The sequence below is a fragment of the Aotus nancymaae genome, unplaced genomic scaffold (assembly GCF_030222135.1).
Source record: "Aotus nancymaae isolate 86718 unplaced genomic scaffold, 86718_ANA_hifiasm-v0.15.2.pri h1tg000014l, whole genome shotgun sequence".
Lineage (NCBI taxonomy): Eukaryota > Metazoa > Chordata > Mammalia > Primates > Aotidae > Aotus > Aotus nancymaae.
The window spans coordinates 121,017,477-121,037,429 of NW_026988425.1; the positions used below are offsets into that span (position 1 = coordinate 121,017,477).

At 55.7% G+C, this 19,953-nt stretch overlaps 1 protein-coding gene across 1 annotated transcript in view; it reads left to right on the top strand.

The window, feature by feature from the left end:
- Nucleotides 1–19,953, top strand: part of KIF7 (kinesin family member 7) — a 27,094-nt gene continuing 7,141 nt past the window's right edge. Inside the window, exons 1-17 of the mRNA XM_021674356.2 lie at nucleotides 1–1,567; nucleotides 3,596–3,796; nucleotides 4,171–4,564; nucleotides 4,707–5,229; nucleotides 5,764–5,880; nucleotides 6,432–6,659; nucleotides 7,464–7,597; nucleotides 8,020–8,135; nucleotides 8,304–8,456; nucleotides 10,459–10,661; nucleotides 12,100–12,297; nucleotides 12,696–12,821; nucleotides 12,969–13,145; nucleotides 14,944–15,159; nucleotides 16,129–16,335; nucleotides 17,189–17,387; nucleotides 17,496–17,642. Coding sequence (XP_021530031.2) covers nucleotides 1,189–1,567; nucleotides 3,596–3,796; nucleotides 4,171–4,564; nucleotides 4,707–5,229; nucleotides 5,764–5,880; nucleotides 6,432–6,659; nucleotides 7,464–7,597; nucleotides 8,020–8,135; nucleotides 8,304–8,456; nucleotides 10,459–10,661; nucleotides 12,100–12,297; nucleotides 12,696–12,821; nucleotides 12,969–13,145; nucleotides 14,944–15,159; nucleotides 16,129–16,335; nucleotides 17,189–17,387; nucleotides 17,496–17,642 — 3,718 coding nt within the window. The 5' untranslated portion in view covers nucleotides 1–1,188. The remainder of the gene's footprint in view (nucleotides 1,568–3,595; nucleotides 3,797–4,170; nucleotides 4,565–4,706; nucleotides 5,230–5,763; nucleotides 5,881–6,431; nucleotides 6,660–7,463; nucleotides 7,598–8,019; nucleotides 8,136–8,303; nucleotides 8,457–10,458; nucleotides 10,662–12,099; nucleotides 12,298–12,695; nucleotides 12,822–12,968; nucleotides 13,146–14,943; nucleotides 15,160–16,128; nucleotides 16,336–17,188; nucleotides 17,388–17,495; nucleotides 17,643–19,953) is intronic.

Below are 19,953 nucleotides of genomic sequence, written 5' to 3' on the forward strand. Positions count from 1 at the left end.
GTGGACCCAGAGGGTCTCTGCCTTCCAGCTCCTGGTCTGGAAGGTGGGGAGAGGCGCGTAGTGGCTGCAGTTGCGCTAGAGTTGTCTCGGGCCGGTGGGGCAGCACTGGGGGTTGTGTGCGTGTGGTGGTGGGGTCATAGAGCAGGAGGGCTTCCCTGGTTCCCTGAAGAGTGTGGCTGCAGCCTGAGCCTCGACGGATGAGGCCTGGATAACACCCAGCCGTTGCAAAGTAGAGAGAGGCGAGGAAAGGCCTGGGGTGTGGGAAGTGCCGGGAGGTGAGTAGTCCTGGGAGGCAGGGCCTGATTTTTGCATTTGTATTTCGATAGATGCCCCTGGGGCGCAGTGGCCGATGCCTGTAATCACCAAACTTTGGGAGGATCCCTTGAGCCCAGGAGTTCAAGACCAGCCTGGGCAACCTAGCTAGACTGTCTCTACAAAATAATAATAAAAAATTAGCCAGGTACGTGTCTGTGGTCCCAGCTACTATGAAGGCTGAGGTGGGAGGATCACTTGAACCTGGGACGTTGAGGCTGCAGTGAGCAGTGATCACACCACTGCACTGCAGCCTCGGTGACAGAGAGAGACCCTGTCTCAAGAAGAAAAAGATGCCCCTGGCTGCCCTGCCGGAGGGGACAGGGAGACTGAGACGAGGGGGAAGGCTGGTCAGTCATCCTGGCACGATGTCCACGGCCAGGACCAGGACTTTGGCTACAGAATGGGAAGCAGCCAGTGAACGTGAGAGCTATTTCGGATGGAACTGGCGGGATTTGGTGGTGACAGCTTGGTCCTGAAGGACCTGTTGGCGTTTTTGAAGAAGGTGGGGCAGGGGATGTGGGTAACATGACAAAGACAGAGACTACGGTGAACCCAGCAGGTATAAGGGACAAGGGTTCCCTGGTGTGGTGTGGCGCTGTGTGTGTGTGTTCTAGGAGTCAAGGTCACAGGGAAGAGTGTAGCTGGAACACTGAAGCCCCTGGGGACCAAGCGCAGGAGTTAGGGCCTCATCATGCCAGTGCTGGGAGCCATGACATGTTATTTGGGGGACCGTATGTGTCATGGCCCTGGCAGCTTTTGAGCACCAGGATGGGCACGGGGATGTTCTGAACTTTGACCACCCTTCCCCCATCCCTTCAGGGTCTGGCTCAAGTGCCCTGCAGGGCGAGTCCAGCTCCTGGAGCACACCTGCTGATGGCCAGAGCTTCTCTCTCTCCACAGGGCCCAGAGCCGTCCTCCCTCAACATGGGGCTGGAAGCCCAGAGGCTGCCAGCGGCTGAAGAGGCCCCGGTGCGGGTTGCCCTGCGAGTTCGACCCCTTCTTCCCAAGGAGCTGCTGTACGGGCATCAGAGCTGCCTGCAGGTGGAGCCGAGGCTCGGCCACGTCACCCTGGGCCGGGACCGACACTTCGGCTTCCACGTGGTGCTGGCCGAGGATGCCGGGCAGGAGGCCGTGTACCAGGCCTGTGTCCAGCCCCTCCTCGAGGCCTTCTTTGAGGGCTTCAATGCCACTGTCTTTGCCTATGGTCAGACGGGCTCCGGGAAGACGTACACCATGGGGGAAGCCAGTGTGGGTAAGTGACCCGGCTTGTGGCCCCGTGCCCACTTTCAGGAGCCTTCGTTCCTTCCTGGATTTCTGTCCCTGTCTTCTTGTTGCCTCACCCTGTGGAAGAGGGGGATGCTGGGAGAGGGAGAGTAGATTTCCGAGACACAGATCTGCCACCCAGGCTGGGACCAGTCACATCTGTGGGCTGGGCAGGGCAGGAAGGAAGGGTCGTCGGAGGTGAGTGGCCTTCTCGCCTCCATAGAGATGGGGCATGCTGCCTGGCTCTGGGGACCTCAACAGAGGAAGGGCACGGGAAGGTAGCGTGTCTGTGGAGGTGGCCAGGATGGCTAGGGAAGGTCAGGAATCTGTGTTCTAGTTGGAGCCGTTGGCAATGGGCCCGTGTGTCCTGGAAGAGCCGTGCTTGGCTGCTGCGAGGCTGCCAGCCAGGCTCTGGAGCAGTTTCGAGAAAGATCCTTTGGGCCAACTGAAGGAAGGGTCTCCTTTTAAGTAACACAAGCTGCTTTCTCTCAGGTTACTGCCTTGCTGCGCTCCATGCACTAGAACAGAATACGGTAGACTGGGTGGCTTGTTCCCAGAAATGTTTTCCTCACAGTTCTGGAGGCTGGGAAGTTTAAAATGCAGGCACCAGCAGATCGAAGGGCCTTCTTCCTCGTAGACAGCCTCCTTTTCTAAACTTACATGGTAGAACGCAGAGGGGGTCTCTCTCAGGTCTCTTTTATAAGGGAACTAATCCCATTCATGAGGGCTCCACCCGCACTTCCATCATATTGGGGGTGAGGATTTCAACATGTAAATTTTGGGGAGCATAAACATTCAGACCATAGCGGTTACAGAAACATACTTTGTTGTAAAAAATTAGGAAAATACAGCAAAACATATGCCCGAAATAAAATGTACTTGATAATTGCCCTTCAGAAGTCCCCTGCCCTGTTAGCGTTCCAGTTTCTTTCATTGGGAAAATTATTTTACTTTTCAAAAATGGAATATTATACACATTCTTTTGTGTCTTGATTTTCTTAACAATGTATCATTGGCTGGGCACAGTGACTAATGCCTGTAATCCCAACACTTTGGGAGTTGGAGGCAGGTAGATGGCCTGAGGTCATGGGTTTGAGACTAGCCTAGCCAGCTTGGCAAAACCCTGTCTCTATTAAAAATACAAAAACTGGCCAGGCATGGTGGTGGGGATCTGTAATCCCAGCTACTCAGGAGTCTGAGCCAGGAGAATTGCTTGAACCCAGGAGGCAGAGGTTGGAGTGAGCCAAGATTGTGTAACTGCACTCCAGCCTGGGCGACCGAGTGAGACTCATCTCAAAAACACAACAACAATAAAAAACGTATCATGAACATTTCCCTGTATCATTAAATATTCTTCCATCTAACTTTTTAGGCCAGGTACAGAGGCTAACACTTGTAATCCCAGCAGTTGGGAGGCTGTGGTGGGAGGATCACTTGGGCACAGGAGTTGGGGGACCAGCCTGGGCAACACAGCAAGACCCTGTCTCTAAAAACAAAAACACAACTTTTTAATGGCTGCCTGGCATTCCATAGTGAATGGAAAATAGTTGATTTAGCCAGATCTCCTGTTGGATCTTCAGATGGACGCTTAAGATGTTTGCATTTTTTGAAGTTATGAGGAAGAGTGCTGCTCTGAACTTCCTCTGATTATTTCCTTGGGATAAATTTAGGAGGCCCTTTAGATAACTGAGCATGGATTAGGGTAATGAACTCCCTGGGTAATCAAGGCAAGGTTATCTGATAATCTATTGAGGATGCAGTGAAGGGGATGATTACATCATGAAAGGGGTTGATTGAACCAGGAGAAGTTGCTTCCATCTCTTAAATTTTATAATTCTGCCTGACCACCTGGAGCATGGCCTGGCTCAGGCTGCCTGTCCCATCCTGGCCTCTGCCACTGCCTTCTCCATCATAGAGCCTCATCCTCTAGCTCTGGCAGGGGCTATGAGCTTGTGGACCTGGGGGCCTTGGGCCATGTCCAGCTGAAGTGGCAGGAAGCCCCACGGTGTCTCCCCAGCCTCCCTCCTCGAGGATGAGCAGGGCATTATCCCGAGGGCTATGGCCGAGGCCTTCAAGCTCATCGATGAGAACGACCTGCTTGACTGTCTGGTGCATGTGTCCTACCTGGAAGTGTACAAGGAGGAGTTCCGAGACCTGCTTGAGGTGGGCACCGCCAGCCGTGACATCCAGCTCCGGGAAGATGAGCGTGGGAATGTTGGTGAGGAACTCCGGGGCCTCCACAGGCAGAGAGGGGCTTAGGGAGGCATCACGTGCTTGGAGTGGGATGCTTACCTGTCTGGGAATGGCACCTCCTCATGGAAAACCCAAGCCCTGGGAGGTTTCGCTTTAGCGTCCTGTCTCCACTGAGTTCAGTAAATGCTTCTATACCCAGAGCAAGAGGCACTGAGGTGGGCCAGTGGGAAGCCGGAACCCCTCAAGCCCAAACTAGGAAGGGCAGGATCCCCTGGGTCTGGGGAGGGGGCCGTAGGTCAGGAAGCGCAGGCCGGGGGCTGGTTCTATACACTGCCTGCCCCCCTGGCCGGTCAGTCTGGCGGCCCCTGCCCTGGGGCTCACAGCCTTCTGTGCCCGCAGTGCTGTGTGGGGTGAAGGAGGTTGACGTGGAGGGCCTGGACGAGGTGCTGAGCCTCCTGGAGATGGGAAACGCGGCGCGGCATACGGGGGCCACGCACCTCAACCGCCTGTCCAGCCGCTCGCACACCGTCTTCACTGCGACTCTGGAGCAGCGAGGGCGCACCCCCAGCCGCCTGCCCCGCCCCGCCGCCGGCCAGCTGCTTGTCTCCAAGTTCCATTTTGTGGACCTGGCTGGCTCGGAGAGGGTGCTCAAGACAGGCAGCACCGGCGAGCGCCTCAAGGAGAGCATCCAGATCAACAGCAGCCTCCTGGCGCTGGGCAACGTCATCAGCGCCTTGGGGGACCCCCAGCGCCGGGGTAGCCACATCCCCTACCGCGACTCCAAGATCACCCGGTGAGCATCCCCTGTCTCCTGTGTGCCCTGGGGTCCGGGAGGCGGGGGTGCCAAGCGCCGGTGGGGGTGGCGGCCCAGGCGGCCCAGTGAGCCCGTCCCAGGTGTGTTGCGCCGGCCCCTGAGGGCCTCCCCTCGCCCTCAGGATCCTCAAGGACTCCCTGGGCGGGAACGCCAAGACGGTAATGATCGCCTGCGTCAGCCCTTCCTCCTCCGACTTCGACGAGACCCTCAACACCCTGAACTACGCCAGCCGCGCGCAGAACATCCGCAACCGCGCCACGGTCAACTGGCGGCCCGAGGCCGAGCGGCCGTCGGAGGAGGCAGCGAGTGGTGAGCGGGGGCTGCCGCGGCACCGCTCCGAGACCCGCATCATCCACCGCGGCCGGCGCGCCCCAGGCCTCGCCGCCTCCTCCTCCGCCGCGGCCGCCATGCGCCTGGGCGCCGAGTGTGCGCGCTACCGGGCCTGCACCGACGCCGCCTACAGCCTCCTGCGCGAGCTGCACGCCCAGCCCGGGCTGCCAGGTGCTGCGGCCCGCAAGGTGCGCGACTGGCTGTGCGCGGTGGAAGGCGAGCGCAGCAACATGAGCTCCGCCTCCGGGCCCGACAGCGGCATCGACAGCGCTTCCGTCGAGGACCAGGCGGCGCAGGGGACCGGCGGGCGAAAGGTGGGCAAGGGACAGGTTGTGGTTGTGGGCCATGGGGAGGGGTGGGGAGGAGGGAAGAAGGACTAAACATGGCCGCCATGCCCTTGCCTCCGCGCGTCAGCAGGGCAGTTCAGGATTCAGTCACTTCTGCTGATGACCGTGGTCACTACCTGAACCTCACCAGCCCCAGGTCTCCAGCTGTAAAATAGGGATGACCGGAGGTCTCACCCCATCTCTTGGTGGGGATATTGTAAGGGTTGAGGGAAAAACATACGCCTAGCATGCCGGTGAAGACGCAGTGAATTGTTCCTAATAATAGGGGCGATATTATTAATTCAAACACGATGGATAATTACAAGAGATGACCCAAATGGCTTGCAGAGGGCACCCAGGCCAGCTGGGGTCTGGGGTATGCTCTCCACCAGCGGGTCTGGAGCTCCCATTGCAGGCAGGGCCCGGAAGAGCAGGTAACAAGCAGGGCTACAGGAGAAGAGGCCGGGTGTCCAGCTCCCCCTGTCAACCCCCATTCCTGAAGTTTCTCTCCCCGCCCTGTAGGAGGATGAGGGGGTGCCGCAGCTGCTGACCCTGCAGAACCAGGTGGCGCGGCTGGAGGAGGAGAACCGAGACTTTCTGGCTGCACTGGAGGACGCCATGGAGCAATACAAGCTGCAGGTGCGGCTCCCAATTCGCAGTGCAGGGAAGGCTTCCCGGAGGAGGGTGGAGGGAAGGCAGAGCTGTTTCTCAGGGTGGGAGGGAGGTGGGGTGGGGTACTGCGGAGTCGGGGTGTAGAGACAGGTGGTGCACATGAGCAGAAGTGTGGAGGTGATCTTCAGAACAGTGCGGGGGGCCGGGGTTCAGGACCGCCAGGTAGGGCGGCTTTGTTGGGTGTGAGCTTGGACGGGAGAGGGGACTGGAGGGCAGCACGTGGGGCCTCGGGGCCCGGGGAACCAGCTCAGCATTGCTCCTGGCGCCCTCTGGTGGTGGCGGTTGGAGGTGGCAGGCTGGCAGGACAGGCATGTGATGGGGTGAGTTTGAGTCTGATAACCTACAGAGTTGTTGGGGTCGCGGGAAGAGGAGAGGAACGAGAGGTGGTCAGGAGTATTTGATCCTCCTCAATTTTAGCGCAGAGACGGTGGGGTGGCCTCAGACTTGTTCCTCAGTTTCCTACACTCCTGCCTGTGGGGGCATTCCTGCCTCCTCGGCACCTGGACCATGTCTTGCAGAGCGACCGGCTGCGTGAGCAGCAGGAGGAGATGGTGGAGCTGCGGCTGCGGTTAGAGCTGGTGCGGCCTGGCTGGGGGGCCCCTGAGCTGCTGCCGGGCCTGCCTTCTGGGTCCTTTCTGCCTCGGCCTCATACAGCCCCCCTGGGGGGCGCCCACAGCCATGTGCTGGGCATGGTGCCCCCTGCCTGCCTCTGTGGAGATGAAGTTGGCTCTGAACAGAGGGGAGAGGTGAGGAGAGGGTGAGGCTGGGTGTCTGACGGCCTGCTGGACTGGTCAGGCTCCGGGTGGGGCAAAGGGGTGCTGGGGTACGCGTCACCCAATCATGCTCTCATGGGACTGGCTGTGAGATGCGGGAGTCTGCTTTCAGGTGTCCCCAGAGGAAGAGCCAAGATTTGAATGACTCTGGGGCCTCTCAGAAGGGTCCAGTGCCATGGGGCCTTCCTAGGGTAGCTGGAGACTGCTTGGAATGAGGAGATTATAGAAGGTGTTCTGGCTTCCGGCGCCAGGTGGAAACCTTGCACACTTCTGCAGACTGAGAGCTCATCACCTCTCAGACCACCCTCTGTCTTTGGATGGCTCTCTTTGCAAGTTCACTTTTCCCCGTGGGGAACCTTGTTTGGACAAAGGTTACTCCTCTGCCTGGAAGTTCTGGGTCCTCTGGGCTTTTAGGCCTGGGTCATCTCAGCTCTCAAAGCTGGGGGTTGGCAGAAGTCTCGTGTTCACCCATCACTTTGGCGTGGAATTGTTGGTGAGATAGGACTTGGGTGCAGATGACCTGTATACAAGGTAGAAAGGGCAGATTGTCACCTGAGGAGTACTAGGTATCATGGGAGCCAAAGCAGGTGGGAGGGGAGGGGAGAGGAGGGAAGGAAGCTCTCGCCGCAGCTGGAGATTGAAAAGGCTTCCGGAGGTGTATTTGAGCTGGATCATGAAGGTAAGGCAGGATTTGAGGAGGCAGAGACGTGAGGAGGGCAGGCAGGGCGGGGTGTGCCACAGGGACGACTTGGGATGGGAAATGGCTCACTCCCCTAGCAGGTGACAGATGGCAGGGAGGCTGGAGCTGAGTTGCTGGCTGACGTGAACAGGCTGGGAAGTGGCTCTTCAGCTGCATCAGAGGAGGAAGAGGAGAAGGAGGAGCCACCCAGGCGGACCTTACACCTGCGCAGGTGAGTGGGACCCACTGCCTTCACCTGACAAGGGCCTGCTTAGGGCCAGGGTTGGGCAGGCTGGGGATCCCACCGTCTCCTCTCCTGAAAGCAGTGGAGAAATCTCTGGGTCCCAGAGTGCCCTCATGTTGCTCTAGCCAGCCCTTAGGGGAGAGCTGTGGGCTCTGAGCCAGAAGGTCTTACTGGAGTGAGTGTGATACAGGCTGGGCCCAGGCCTCCTGACCTCAGTCTCCCGGGTGGCCCTCTGTGCCCCCAGCTGCCCTGCACCTCCTAAAACTGCCCCTGGTCTCCTGATTCGGCCAGACTCACAGCCTGGGATTGTCGACCCTGGGAGATGGAGACCCGGTGGCTTCTCTTCCTCTCTCCAGACCTGGGGGTGGCTGGGTTGGGGAGGAGCATGGCCTCCTGCTTTCGTCCTGCAGAAATGGGATCAGCAACTGCATCCAGAGGGCGGGGGCCCAGCCAGGGAGTCCATCAGACAGGAGGGGCCCAGAGCTCTGCCTTGAAGAGTTGGAGGCAGCCATCCCAGGGTCCAGAGGTAAGCTGGGTGGGGTTCAGAGAGGGCCTCCTCTCCTTCCCCCACCACGGTCCTGGGCCAGCCACCCTGAGACAGTCTGCCCACCATCCCTGGCAGCCCCTGCCCTCCACTCCTCTGTCTCCCCCACTGTCAGTTTGGGCGGCGACCTTCACAGGCTGCCTGTTGCAGCAGTTGGCGGGAGCAAGGCCCGGGTTCAGGCCCGCCAGGTCCCCTCTGCCACGGCCTCGGAGTGGCGGCTGGCCCAGGCCCAGCAGAAGATCCGGGAGCTGGCTATCAACATCCGCATGAAGGAGGAGCTCATTGGCGAGCTGGTCTGCACAGGTGAGGGGTGGGCATCGTTGCTTATGCACTGTTGTAGAGAGAGTTCAACAGTGAGGTGGTTAGGAGCGGGGCCGGGTGGCCAGGGTTTGATACTCAGCTCAGCCTCTTCCAGCTGTGTGACCCTGAGCAAGTAGCTTCACCCCTCCGTGCCTCAGTTTTCTCATCTCTAAAATGGGGATAGTCGTTGTACTTACTGAATAGGGTGTTACGAAGGTGAGGTAATTCAGGCCCTTGTCAGCAGCCCCTTATCAGGTGAAGGCAGTGAGTCCCACTCCACCTGCACAGGTGTGAGGTCCACCTGGGCTGCAGCTCCTCTTCTTCCTCTTCTGATACAGCTGAATAGCTTAGAATAGCTCTTGGTAAGCAGCACTTCTTTATCAAGTGCCTGCAGCGTTTCAGCCATTGTGCTGGGCAGAGTATCTATCAGTCCTGGGAGACACAGTGAGTGTCAAGGAGGACTCAGAGTCCCCAAATTGTGTTATGTCTATGACTGGTAGTATGAGTGAAGGAGCGGGCAGGGGTAATTTTAGGTGGTGGCCAGTTGAGCGTTTTTATTTTAATAGTGAATGAATTTGTTACAAAATTCATCATAATTCAACATTTTCAACCAGACATAAGAGAGGCAAGTCCCATGGGTCCCATCCTCCAGACTTAGTAGTTACCAAGATTTTTCCACATTTGTTTCCCTCTCTGTTTTTTCTTTGCTGAATATTTTGAAGGACACCCCAGACTTCCTGCCTTTTCTTCCCTATACCTCCCAATGTGCTGCTCTAAACACGTGGACATTTTTTTTTTACCTGACCATAATACTGTCAGTACACCTAACGGAACTAATGTCCTCGTATGCCCAGAGCAGAAGCACATTGTCTCCATTATCAGCAGTGTCTGTTTGTAGCTGGATTGCTTGAATCAGGCTCCAAACTTGTTCTCCACACATCATACCGTCGTCACTTGGCATCCATGTGGGATTGGTTCCAGGACCCTGTGAATGCCCAAATCTGTGGATGCTCAAAAAAGGCGTAGTAAGTAAATAGTATTTGCAGCAACTGACCCACACCTTCCTTTCAATCACTTTAAATCAGCTCTAAATTTCTTACAATACCTACTACAACGTAAAAGCTGTGTAAATGGTTGTTATATGATATTGTTTAGGGAATGATGAGAAGAAAAATCTGTACATGTTCAGTAGAGATGCAGCCATTCATTTAGAAAAATATGACTTCTGCCGTGGTTGGTTGAACCCCTGGATGTGGAACCCACGGATACGGAGGGCCGACTGTGTTTGTTTCTGAGGTCTCATGTCTCCCTTCTCTCACTCATCCTGTGGAAGGTCCCAAACCACACGTTTAGGGTTTGTCTGTTTGCTTTTTTGTGGTGTCATTTAACTCATTCTTTTGTCCTCCAGATTTCCTGCAAATGGAAGTTAGTTCTAGAGGCTTAATTATATACAGATTTCAGATTATAGAATGCATTGGGTAAAAATAAAACTAATTAATTTGTAATTTCCCTGGGTCACTTCAGTGGATGAGGGTCATTTAAAAAGTGATTTGAGGCCAGGTGTGGTGGCTCAAGCCTGTAATCCCAGCACTTTGGGAGGCCAAGGCGGGTGGATCACCTGAGGTTAGGAGTTTGAGACCAGTCCAGCCAACATGGTGAAACGCTGTCTCTACTAAAAATACAAAATTAGCCGGGTGTGGTGGCACGTGACTCTAATTACAGCTACTTGGGAGGCTGAGGCTTGAGAATCACTTGAACCTGGGAGGCGCAGTGGGCTGAGATTGCACCATTGCACTCAAGCCTGGGCAAAAAGCAAAACTCCATCTCAAAATAAAATAAAAAGTGAGTTGAAGAAAAATAATAAGCTGTGGTACTAGTGGTGCAGAGGTGGGTACTTGGTGAAACCCATGCAGGTGTCCAGAGGCTGGGAAACCTCCCTGGGGGACCAACAGCTGGCTCTCCTGGTGGAGTAGGGCTGCCCGTGCTGATGGCCCCTTTCTTCCAGGAAAGGCAGCTCAGGCCCTGAACCGCCAGCACAGCCAGCGTATCCGGGAGCTGGAGCAGGAGGCAGAGCGGGTGCGGGCTGAGCTGAGTGAAGGCCAGAGGCAGCTGCGGGAGCTCGAGGGCAAGGAGCCCCAGGATGCCGGCGAGCGGTCTCGGCTCCAGGAGTTCCGCAGGAGGGTCGCTGCGGCCCAAAGCCAGGTGCAGGTCAGTGTCAGGGCCTCTGGTGGGGTGCTGGGGTGACTCTGACTCCTAGGCTGCTGTCCTTGGGACCAGTACATGTGGTCTCTGAGGCTCAAGTTCACTGTAGAATCTTGTGCTCCAGCCTTAGCATCAGGGTGAGGCCCGGCTTTGCACACAGCAGAGGCCCCAGGGAGGCAGGTCCTGCCTGAAGACCACTGGGAGACCAGTGAGACGGGGAGGAGTGGGTGTGGAAAGAAACCTACCCGTCAGCGTGCAGTCCTCTTTCCCCCACCACCTTCCAGCTCTCCATTTGCTTACTCTCTATCCCATCCTCCCTTCTCTGCCTGGCATCCATGTGTCCATCAAACCCATGGCGTTTTTTTTTTCTTTTTGAGATGGAGTCTCACTCTGTCACCCAGGCTGGAGTGCAGTGGCACCGTCTCGGCTCACTGCAACCTCCACTGCCAGGGTTCAAGTGATTCTCCTGTCTCAGCCTCCCAAGTAGTTGGGATTACAGGCGTGCCCCACCACGCCTGGCTAAATTTTGTATTTTAGTAGAGATGGGGTTTCACCATGTTGGCTAGGCTGGTCTTGAACTCCTGACCTCAGGTGAGCCACCCCACCTGGCCTATCCTGTTTTTCACCTTCATATGATCTCGCCCACCGAGCCGTCTGTCCTCCCACCCTTCCATCCGTCTACCCTTCACTCCTTGCTTATTTTCTCAGTTCAGATGTCCAAGAGACAATATCATGGAGTGGGTGAGAGCATGGGCTCTGGAGCCTGACTGCTCAGGTTTGAATCCTAGTTCTACCGCTTACTAGCTGTGTGTCCTTGGTCAGGTTTCCTAACCTCTCTGCCTCAGTTTTGTAAGCTGTAAAATAGGGATAATGATAATTACACTTTTCGTAGGCTCATTAGGATTATTTAACATATACAGAGCCCTTAGTATGCTGCCTGGTGTGTGGTATATGTCATAGTATTTACCATTATTAGTATTCTATTATTATTATTTGAGGCAGAGTCTCGCTCTGTCGCCCAGGCTGGAGTGTAGTGGCACGATCTTGGCTCACTGAAACCTTTCTCTCTGGGTTCAAGTGATTCTCCTGCCTCAGCCTCCTCTTGAGTAGCTGGGATTATAGGTGCCCACCACCACTCCTAGCTAATTTTTATATTTTTAGTAGAGACAGGGTTTCACTATGTTGGCCATGTTGGTCTCAAACTCCTAACCTCAAATGATCTGCCTGCCTCAGCCTCCCAAAGTGCTGGGAAGGCAGGCGTGAGCCAGCGTGCCGGCCTCTATTACTATTATTATTGGTCTGTCACCCACCTGCCTGTTTGCCCTCTATCTGTCACTTTAGCTGTTTGTGAGTCCTTTGGTCCTGTCTGCCCTGTGGAGTGCCCGGCACTATGCCAGGCTCATGGTAGCCCCATGCCTGGCCCAGTGAAGACTGTGGGTTCCAGGTGCTGAAGGAAAAGAAGCAGGCCACGGAGCGGCTGGTGTCACTGTCAGCCCAGAGTGAGAAGCGACTGCAGGAGCTGGAGCGGAATGTGCAGCTCATGCGGCAGCAGCAGGGGCAGCTGCAGAGGCGGCTTCGTGAGGAGACGGAGCAGAAGCGGCGCCTGGAGGCGGAGATGAGCAAGCGGCAGCACCGCGTCAAGGTCAGGCTCACGGCAGGGCAGGCACCCTCTGTTCAGGCCAGGAGCCCAGCCAGGGGAGCCCAGCCAGGGTTTGCCACTCAGCCACATGACCTTAGAAGGCAGGTCACTTGGCCTCAGTTTGTTGTTTCATCTGAAAACATAGAGTGTTACAGGAAAATCAAGGCCAGGGTGAGACCTGAGTGAAGTACACGAGGTGACTGTCATCTTGCGGGGCTTATGTCTAAGTGTTTTTGTCTGTTTGCGGGTCCCCGGGGAGAGTTGTGTGGGATGGGTCTGGGGCATGCATCCAGGGCCTTCTCGGGAGAGGGCAGGCACTCCTGCGGGCTTTGGGATCGGTGGTAGGCTCTGGTAAGATGCTGGCACCATAAACAGCCCTGCCCACTGAGCTCCTCACCCAGGAGCTGGAGCTGAAGCATGAGCAGCAGCAGAAGATCCTGAAGATTAAGACGGAGGAGATCGCGGCCTTCCAGAGGAAGAGGCGCAGTGGCAGCAACGGCTCTGTGGTCAGCCTGGAGCAGCAGCAGGTGGGGTCGGGCTGCGTCCGTACCTGGGTTCCCCTGGGGGCTGGCTGGTGGGTGCACCTTTCTCCCCAGTGAACCTCGAGTGGTGGCTGATATAGCCAGAGGTGGGCCCTGAGCTCCCTTCCTCCCTCCTTCCCTGCTTTTCCTTAGAAGATCGAGGAGCAGAAGAAGTGGCTGGACCAGGAGATGGAGAAGGTGCTGCAGCAGCGGCGGGCGCTGGAGGAGCTAGGGGAGGAGCTCCACAAGCGGGAAGCCATCCTGGCCAAGAAGGAGGCCCTAATGCAAGAGAAGACGGGGCTGGAGAGCAAGCGCCTGCGGTCCAGCCAGGTGAGGTCCAGCCAGGTGAGGTCCAGCCAGGAGAGGTCCAGCCAGGCGAGGTCCAGCCAGGTGAGGTCCAGCCAGGTGAGGCCCAGCCAGGAGAGGTCCAGCCAGGTGAGGTCCAGCCAGGTGAGGTTCAGCCAGGAGAGGTCCAGCCAGGTGAGGTCCAGCCAGGTGAGGTCCAGCCAAGAGAGATCCAGCCAGGTGAGGTTCAGCCAGGTGACGTTCAGCCAGGAGAGGTCCAGCCAGGTGAGGTCCAGCCAGGAGGGATCTAGCCAGGTGAGGTCCAGCCAGGTGAGTCCCAGCCAGTAGAGGTCCACAAGTGAGGTCCAGCCAAGTGAGGTCCAGCCAGGCGAGGTCCAGCCAGGAGAGGTCCAGCCAGGTGAGGTCCAGCCAGGTGAGGTCCAGCCAGGTGAGGTCCAGCCAGGTGAGGTTCAGCCAGGAGAGGTCCAGCCAGGTGAGGTCCAGCCAGGTGAGGTCCAGCCAGGTGAGGTTCAGCCAGGAGAGGTCCAGCCAGGTGAGGTCCAGCCAGGTGAGGTCCAGCCAAGAGAGATCCAGCCAGGTGAGGTTCAGCCAGGTGAGGTCCAGCCAGGAGGGATCCAGCCAGGCGAGGTCCAGCCAGGTGACACCCTGCCAGGTAAGGTCCAGAGAAGTGAGGTCCACCAGGACAGAGCTTGCCAGGTGAGGTCCTGCCAAGTAAGTTTCTGCCAGGTGAGGTCTAGCAAAGTGAGGTCCCTCCAAGTGATAAACCTTCCAGGTGAAGTCCTGCCAGGTGATGTCCCTCCAGGTGAGGTCTAGACAGGAGAGGTTCTTCTAGGTGGTGTCTCTGCCAGATAAGTTCCAGACAGAGGAAGCTCTGTCCTACTGGGGTCTAGCCTGTGCATTCCCATGAGCCACAGGGCTTCAGGATATTTGTGACACAGGTACAGATGCATGCATAGAAGAACTTCTTAAGTGTCCATCCTCCAGTTCGTTTCACTCTAACCATCTAGCCAGGGCCTGTCTAGGAAGACTGAGGAGGAGCAGGTATAGGAAGGTGGTAGGGTCAAATAGAGAAGTCTCCACCTGACATCATTACTCTCTCTCGAATAGGAAGGTCAGCTTCTGAGCCACAGTGTCCTCTTTTGTCAGATGGGATCATAATGTTGCCATGGGGGCTGGCGGGGGATGGCAGTCACAGATGCGGGGCCTGTTCCAGTACTGGGGCTTGGGCAAGGCACTCAGTGTCCCAGCCCTGCTCCTGCCGGCACGCATCACTGGTGTGCAGGAGGGTCCAGGATGCTACTGGATTATCCATAACTTCTGGCTGGGAGAGCCCTCACTTCCTCCCGCATCTGGCTCCCAGAAAGGCCTTTGGGGCTTGGCCATTTCCCATCACTGTCAGTCCGGTCATCTCAGTGACAGGTCATTCCTCCCACCCCTACCCATTGTCCCTTCTTGCCAGGAGGGCGTCATCCCTCTGGTTGTACTTATCCTCCTGCCATCTCTGAGTGCCCCTCTGCAAATGCTCTGGTCCCTTTGGCCCTGCCTCCTGGAGCTTCTGTGAACTTAGTCTGGTCTCTGCTGAGCAGAACATCTGGAGTGTCGTTTTCTTGAGGGAAGGACCCGAGTCCTTCTTAGGATCCAGTGACTGGGCTGGCCCTTTCTGTCACCCCTGTGAGGACAGTGCATATTCCTTCCCTAATCCCCAATGGTGCTGCCTCCAGGCCTTCAACAAGGACATCATGCATGTGTCCAGCCAGCTGTCTGTCACCCCTGTGAGGACAGTGGCTGTTCCTTCCCTAATCCCTGGTGGCGCTACCCCCAGGCCCTCAACGAGGATATCGTGCGTGTGTCCAGCCGGCTGGAGCACCTGGAGAAGGAGCTGTCGGAGAAGAGTGGGCAGCTGCGGCAGGGCAGCGCCCAGAGCCAGCAGCAGATCCGAGGGGAGATTGACAGCCTGCGCCAGGAGAAGGACTCGCTGCTCAAGCAGCGCCTGGAGATCGACAGCAAGCTGCGGCAGGGGAGCCTGCTGTCCCCCGAGGTACCCTGCGGCCCCCGCTACCATCATCTGCCTGTCTGTCTGCTCTCCTCAGCCCCTGCTCCAGCCCTCTGGGGGTGCTGGGCCTTGCTGTCTGTGGACCCAAGGTCACACTGTTAGATGGAGGTGTGGGCTGGGGAGGGCTGGCCTGGCCCTTGCCCTGCTTTGTCCTCACTGGCTGGGACACAGGGGTGGGGCATGTTGACCCCTCAGCCCCCTTCTGGCTGGAGCCTGCACTCCTGTTCTGTGCTGCATTCGAGCACCTGTCCACATGCCTCGGCTCCGAGTGTGGACAGAGTGTCAGGAGTACACTCAGTGCACCTCATGCCCACACATCTGTGTTCCCTGAGCAGAGAAGGCCTGTGTGACTCCAGTCATGTGCTGTGTGAAATTTCAGTGAATGACAGACAGCTCATACAATAGTGCTCCCAGATGATGATCATATCGCATTTTTACTGTGCATTTTCTATGTTTAGATACACAAATGCCATGGTTACAACTGCCCACAGTATTCGGGACAGTCCCGTGCTGTCCAGGCTTGTGGCCTAGGTCTGTGGTGGGCTATACCATCTAGGTTTGAGTACACGCTTATGTTTGCACGCCATCGAAATCGCCTAATGATGCATTTCTCAGAATGCATCTCCATCTGTAAAAGCTTACCCAGCAGACACCATGGTGCCTCCATGGCGTCCCAGCCACACCTTCTGTTTGGTGCTCTGAGCTTCCTGAGTGTAGATTATTTGTGGGGGCTGGCAGTTGAGCAGGCTGCATCTGAGCAGAAGCCCCAGCCCACCCTGGGGTCGGGGCTGTGACAGTGAGCAGGGCTCCTCTCTCCATGTGCTGGCTCTGCCCTTAGGAGGAGGGGACCCTTAAGGCCTAGCTGTGGCTATGTGTTGGCTGTCGGTGTCTGCCCAGGACTTCAGCATTCAGGCAGTGGGTGATGTTGCTCCACACGTGTCCTTGTCCCTGCAGGAGGAGCGGACACTGTTCCAGTTGGATGAGGCCATCGAGGCCCTGGATGCTGCCATTGAGTACAAGAATGAGGCCATCACATGCCGCCAGCGGGTGCTTCGGGCCTCAGCCTCTTTGCTGTCCCAGTGTGAGATGAACCTCATGGCCAAGCTCAGCTACCTCTCGTCCTCCGAGACCAGAGCCCTCCTCTGCAAGTATTTTGACAAGGTGGGCCATCAACCTTTGGCCCCGACGTCCTCCTCCTGTGGCCCCATGGCCCCCACCTCCTCCTCCTGCAGCCCCCATGGTCCCTGCCTCCTCCTTCAGCCCAATGCCCCCACCCCGCCTCCTGCGGCCCCATGGCGCCCACCCCCACTGTCTCCTGCGGCCCCATGGCTCCCCGCCGCCACTGCCTCCTGTGGCTGGTGAGGGGAGGTGTCTCATGGCAGCTGCTCCAGTGGATACCTCATTTCCTCCCAGACTAAGGGACAGGATCAAGACCACCTTGTCTCAGAGCCGCCTGACTTTAAAGCCTGTTTTACTTGTCTGAAGTTAAGACCTAGTTTCCTACCCTCCGCTTCTGATTGGCTAACCTAAGGGTGGTCATGGCCACAACAGTGGCTATCAATAGGGGATGTTTTTGCCCTTGGGTGACAATTGGCCATGGCTGGAGATACTTTTGGTTGTCATAGTGGTGGGGGTGAAGGCCAGGGATGCCACTGAATATAACACACAGGACAGGCCCCACAACCAAGAATTCTCTGGTCCCAGATGTCCGTAGTACTGAGGTTGGCCTAGATGAAGTCCCACAGCTTGAGGCTCTGCCCAGCTCTGTGGTGTGTGGCTAGGAAAGGGCTTGTGGCAGAGAGAACAGTTTCATCATGAGAGCCAGCTGTGATCGTTGGAAGATCACTAGAACACTGTGGAAAGGTATCTGAGGCTGAGTCTTGGCTCAGCAGGGGAGACTGGGCATTTCTTAGTGCTGTGGTGGCAAATGTGCCAACGCTGTGTCTGTGGTTGAGGATTAGCTGGGTGAAGAGGGGTCCTGGTGGGGGCTGAGCCTGACTGGGTCTTGGGACAGGTGGTGACGCTTCGAGAGGAGCAGCACCAGCAGCAGATTGCCTTCTCGGAGCTGGAGATGCAGCTGGAGGAGCAGCAGAGGCTGGTGTACTGGCTGGAGGTGGCCCTGGAGCGGCAACGCCTGGAGATGGACCGCCAGCTGACGCTGCAGCAGAAGGAGCACGAGCAGAACTTGCAGCTGCTCCTGCAGCAGAGTCGAGGCAAGCAGCCCCCACCCCTTTCCCACCTGTGCTCACAGCTCCACCCCCTCACAGACCCTGCCCCACCCACAGGCCTTTACCACCCTTTCCTTGGCCCTTCCACTCTAGACCACCTTGGTGAAGGGTTAGCAGACAGCAAGAGGCAGTATGAGGCCCGGATTCAAGCTCTGGAGAAGGAACTAGGCCGCTACATGTGGATAAACCAGGAACTGAAACAGAAGCTTGGTGGTGTGAACACTGCAGGCCACAGCAGAGGTAACTCTTCCTGTCCTGCCGTGCTCTGAAGTCAGGCCTGTTCCTTGCTTTGGGGAAAGTTTAGAGACCACTCTTCCTCCAGCCCTTATTGGCTTAATTCACAGGTTGCTTATTGTGCTGGGGCTGGGGGAGCTAGGGCTTCAGGAAGGCGTTGCCACCTGTTTCTGATGAGTGTTAAGCACGCTGTGAATGAACTTAAACAGGCTTTGTGTGAGCAACAAGGCTGTTTATGCACCCGGGTGTGAGTGGGCTGAGTCTGAAAAGAGAGTCAGCGGAAGGCAGTGGGATAGGAGTTGGTTTTATAGGTTTGGGGTAGGCAGTGGAAAGCTACAGAAGTTACACTTCAGGGTGGTTTTTGCAAGCCGGGTGGTGTTGTTGGGGGCAGTGTTGTGGTGGGGGGTGGTGTCACAAGGTCCAGTGTCATAAGGTTGGCTTATCAGTTGATGCAGGAGCAGTGGTGGAATGTCATAAGGTTGGTTAATCAGGCACTGCAGGAGGTGGCTATTCTCCTTTTGTGGTTTCTTGTTATCTGAGACTTTCTGGCTCCGGGAGGCTGTCTGAAGGTGTAAATGTGGGTCACGGGTCACCATGGTGTGACCATGGTACAGCCAGTTCAAAGAACCTTGCATTCTTGCTTTTTTATATTAATAATATAAAGGAAAAAAGTAAAAACTAGAAAAATTGGGAGGGCAGTGAAATTTTGGGGGTGGTACAGAGGGGTGATGGGCGACGTTTCTCAGGGCTTCTTCAAGCAAGATTGGGGGCAGTGTGGAAACCTAAAAATGGGAAAGAATTTATACCGTTGAGAGATTTTGGGGCAAAGGTGGATATTGTAGGGTTGTTAAAAGGAGCATTTGTCGTATTGACTGATTGGTTATATCTTGGATATGATTTTGTAAGCATTGAGATTAGTCAGAAAACGCAAGGTCCCAATAGGAGGAGACAAATGGGCATAAGGGGGCCTGCTAATGGAAGGAGCCATGATACCGTTAGCGATTGGCCAGCTAGGTCCAGAATAATTATTTGCCTGATTCGCAAGCTTTTGGGCCCTGTCTTTAAGTCTTTTGATGGTGTCATATACAAGGCCAAATTAGTTTAGATAAAAGCAGCATTTTTTATTTGGGAATAGGCAGAGTCCTCCTTTCTCAGCAGGCAATAGCGGCCCCGGCAATTGTGGACAACTGCAGCCAGGGAATTAACTTGGGAACAGATAAGTGTTTTAGTTATGTCTGAAATGCTGTCGGAAAAATCATTAGAGAGACTGTGGGATGTGGTGATGGAAGTAGTAAGGCCTGCTATACCTATCCCAGTTGCAGCAGTGGAGACTCCTAATCCTACAAGTAAGGGGATTAATGGAATTACTTTTTTTGTTGTGTAGGCGTTACGGGGGACAGGGAAGGGTTTATTTCCGTTGGCAAACTGGATTTTGGGAGTATGGAAAATTAAGGTCTTGGGTAGTTTGGCTAATGAAGGCTGGTCCACTGTCATATTGTATAGAAGTAGGAACACCAAATCGGGGGATTTTATCAGTTAGGAGAGAAGAGATAACTGTGGTAACTTTTTCGGACCCTGTAGGAAAGGCTTCAACCTATCCGGTGAAAGTGTCAATCCAGACTAGAACGTATTTGTGGATACAGGGCATATGAGTAAAATCTGTTTGCTAACCTTGTGTGGGGGTAAATCCCCTGGCTTGATGTGTAGGTCGAGGGGGTTTAAGGAAGGCTTGGGGAGTAGTATAGTGGCAGATAGAATATTGGGATATGATTGTTTTCAGGATGGATTTCATGATGAAGAAACAAGGGATTCTAAAAGACAGCTAGGGTCTTGTATTTCACGTGGAAGTGGTCATGAAAGGCTGTGAGGATAGAGTGAGCTTGTGAGGCAGGGACGAAGAAATTCCTGTGGGGTGAGAACCATTTGCCTTGTGTCAGAAGCCACTGGTAAAGCGAGTTTCCAGAGGAAGAATGAGATGGATAAGGAAAAACATTGGCCTTGTGCGGGAGATACTGGGGTGTCCGCTGCTGCTTTGGCTGTTTTGTCAGCTAAGGCTACGCATTTCCTTGGGCAGTAGGATCTGAATGGTTTTGGTGTCCTCTGCAGTGGATAACCCCTGCCTTGGCTGGGAGGAGGGCAGCCTTAAGGAGGGCCTTTATTAAGAGGGCATTGATAAGACGCCTGTGTGATGAGAAAACCTCTTTCTGCCCATATGGCAGCATGGTGGTGTAGATTGTGGAAGGCATATTTAGAGTCAGTACAGATATCAACATGTCCTTTGGCAAGAGTAAGAGCACAGGTTAAAGCAATTAGTTCA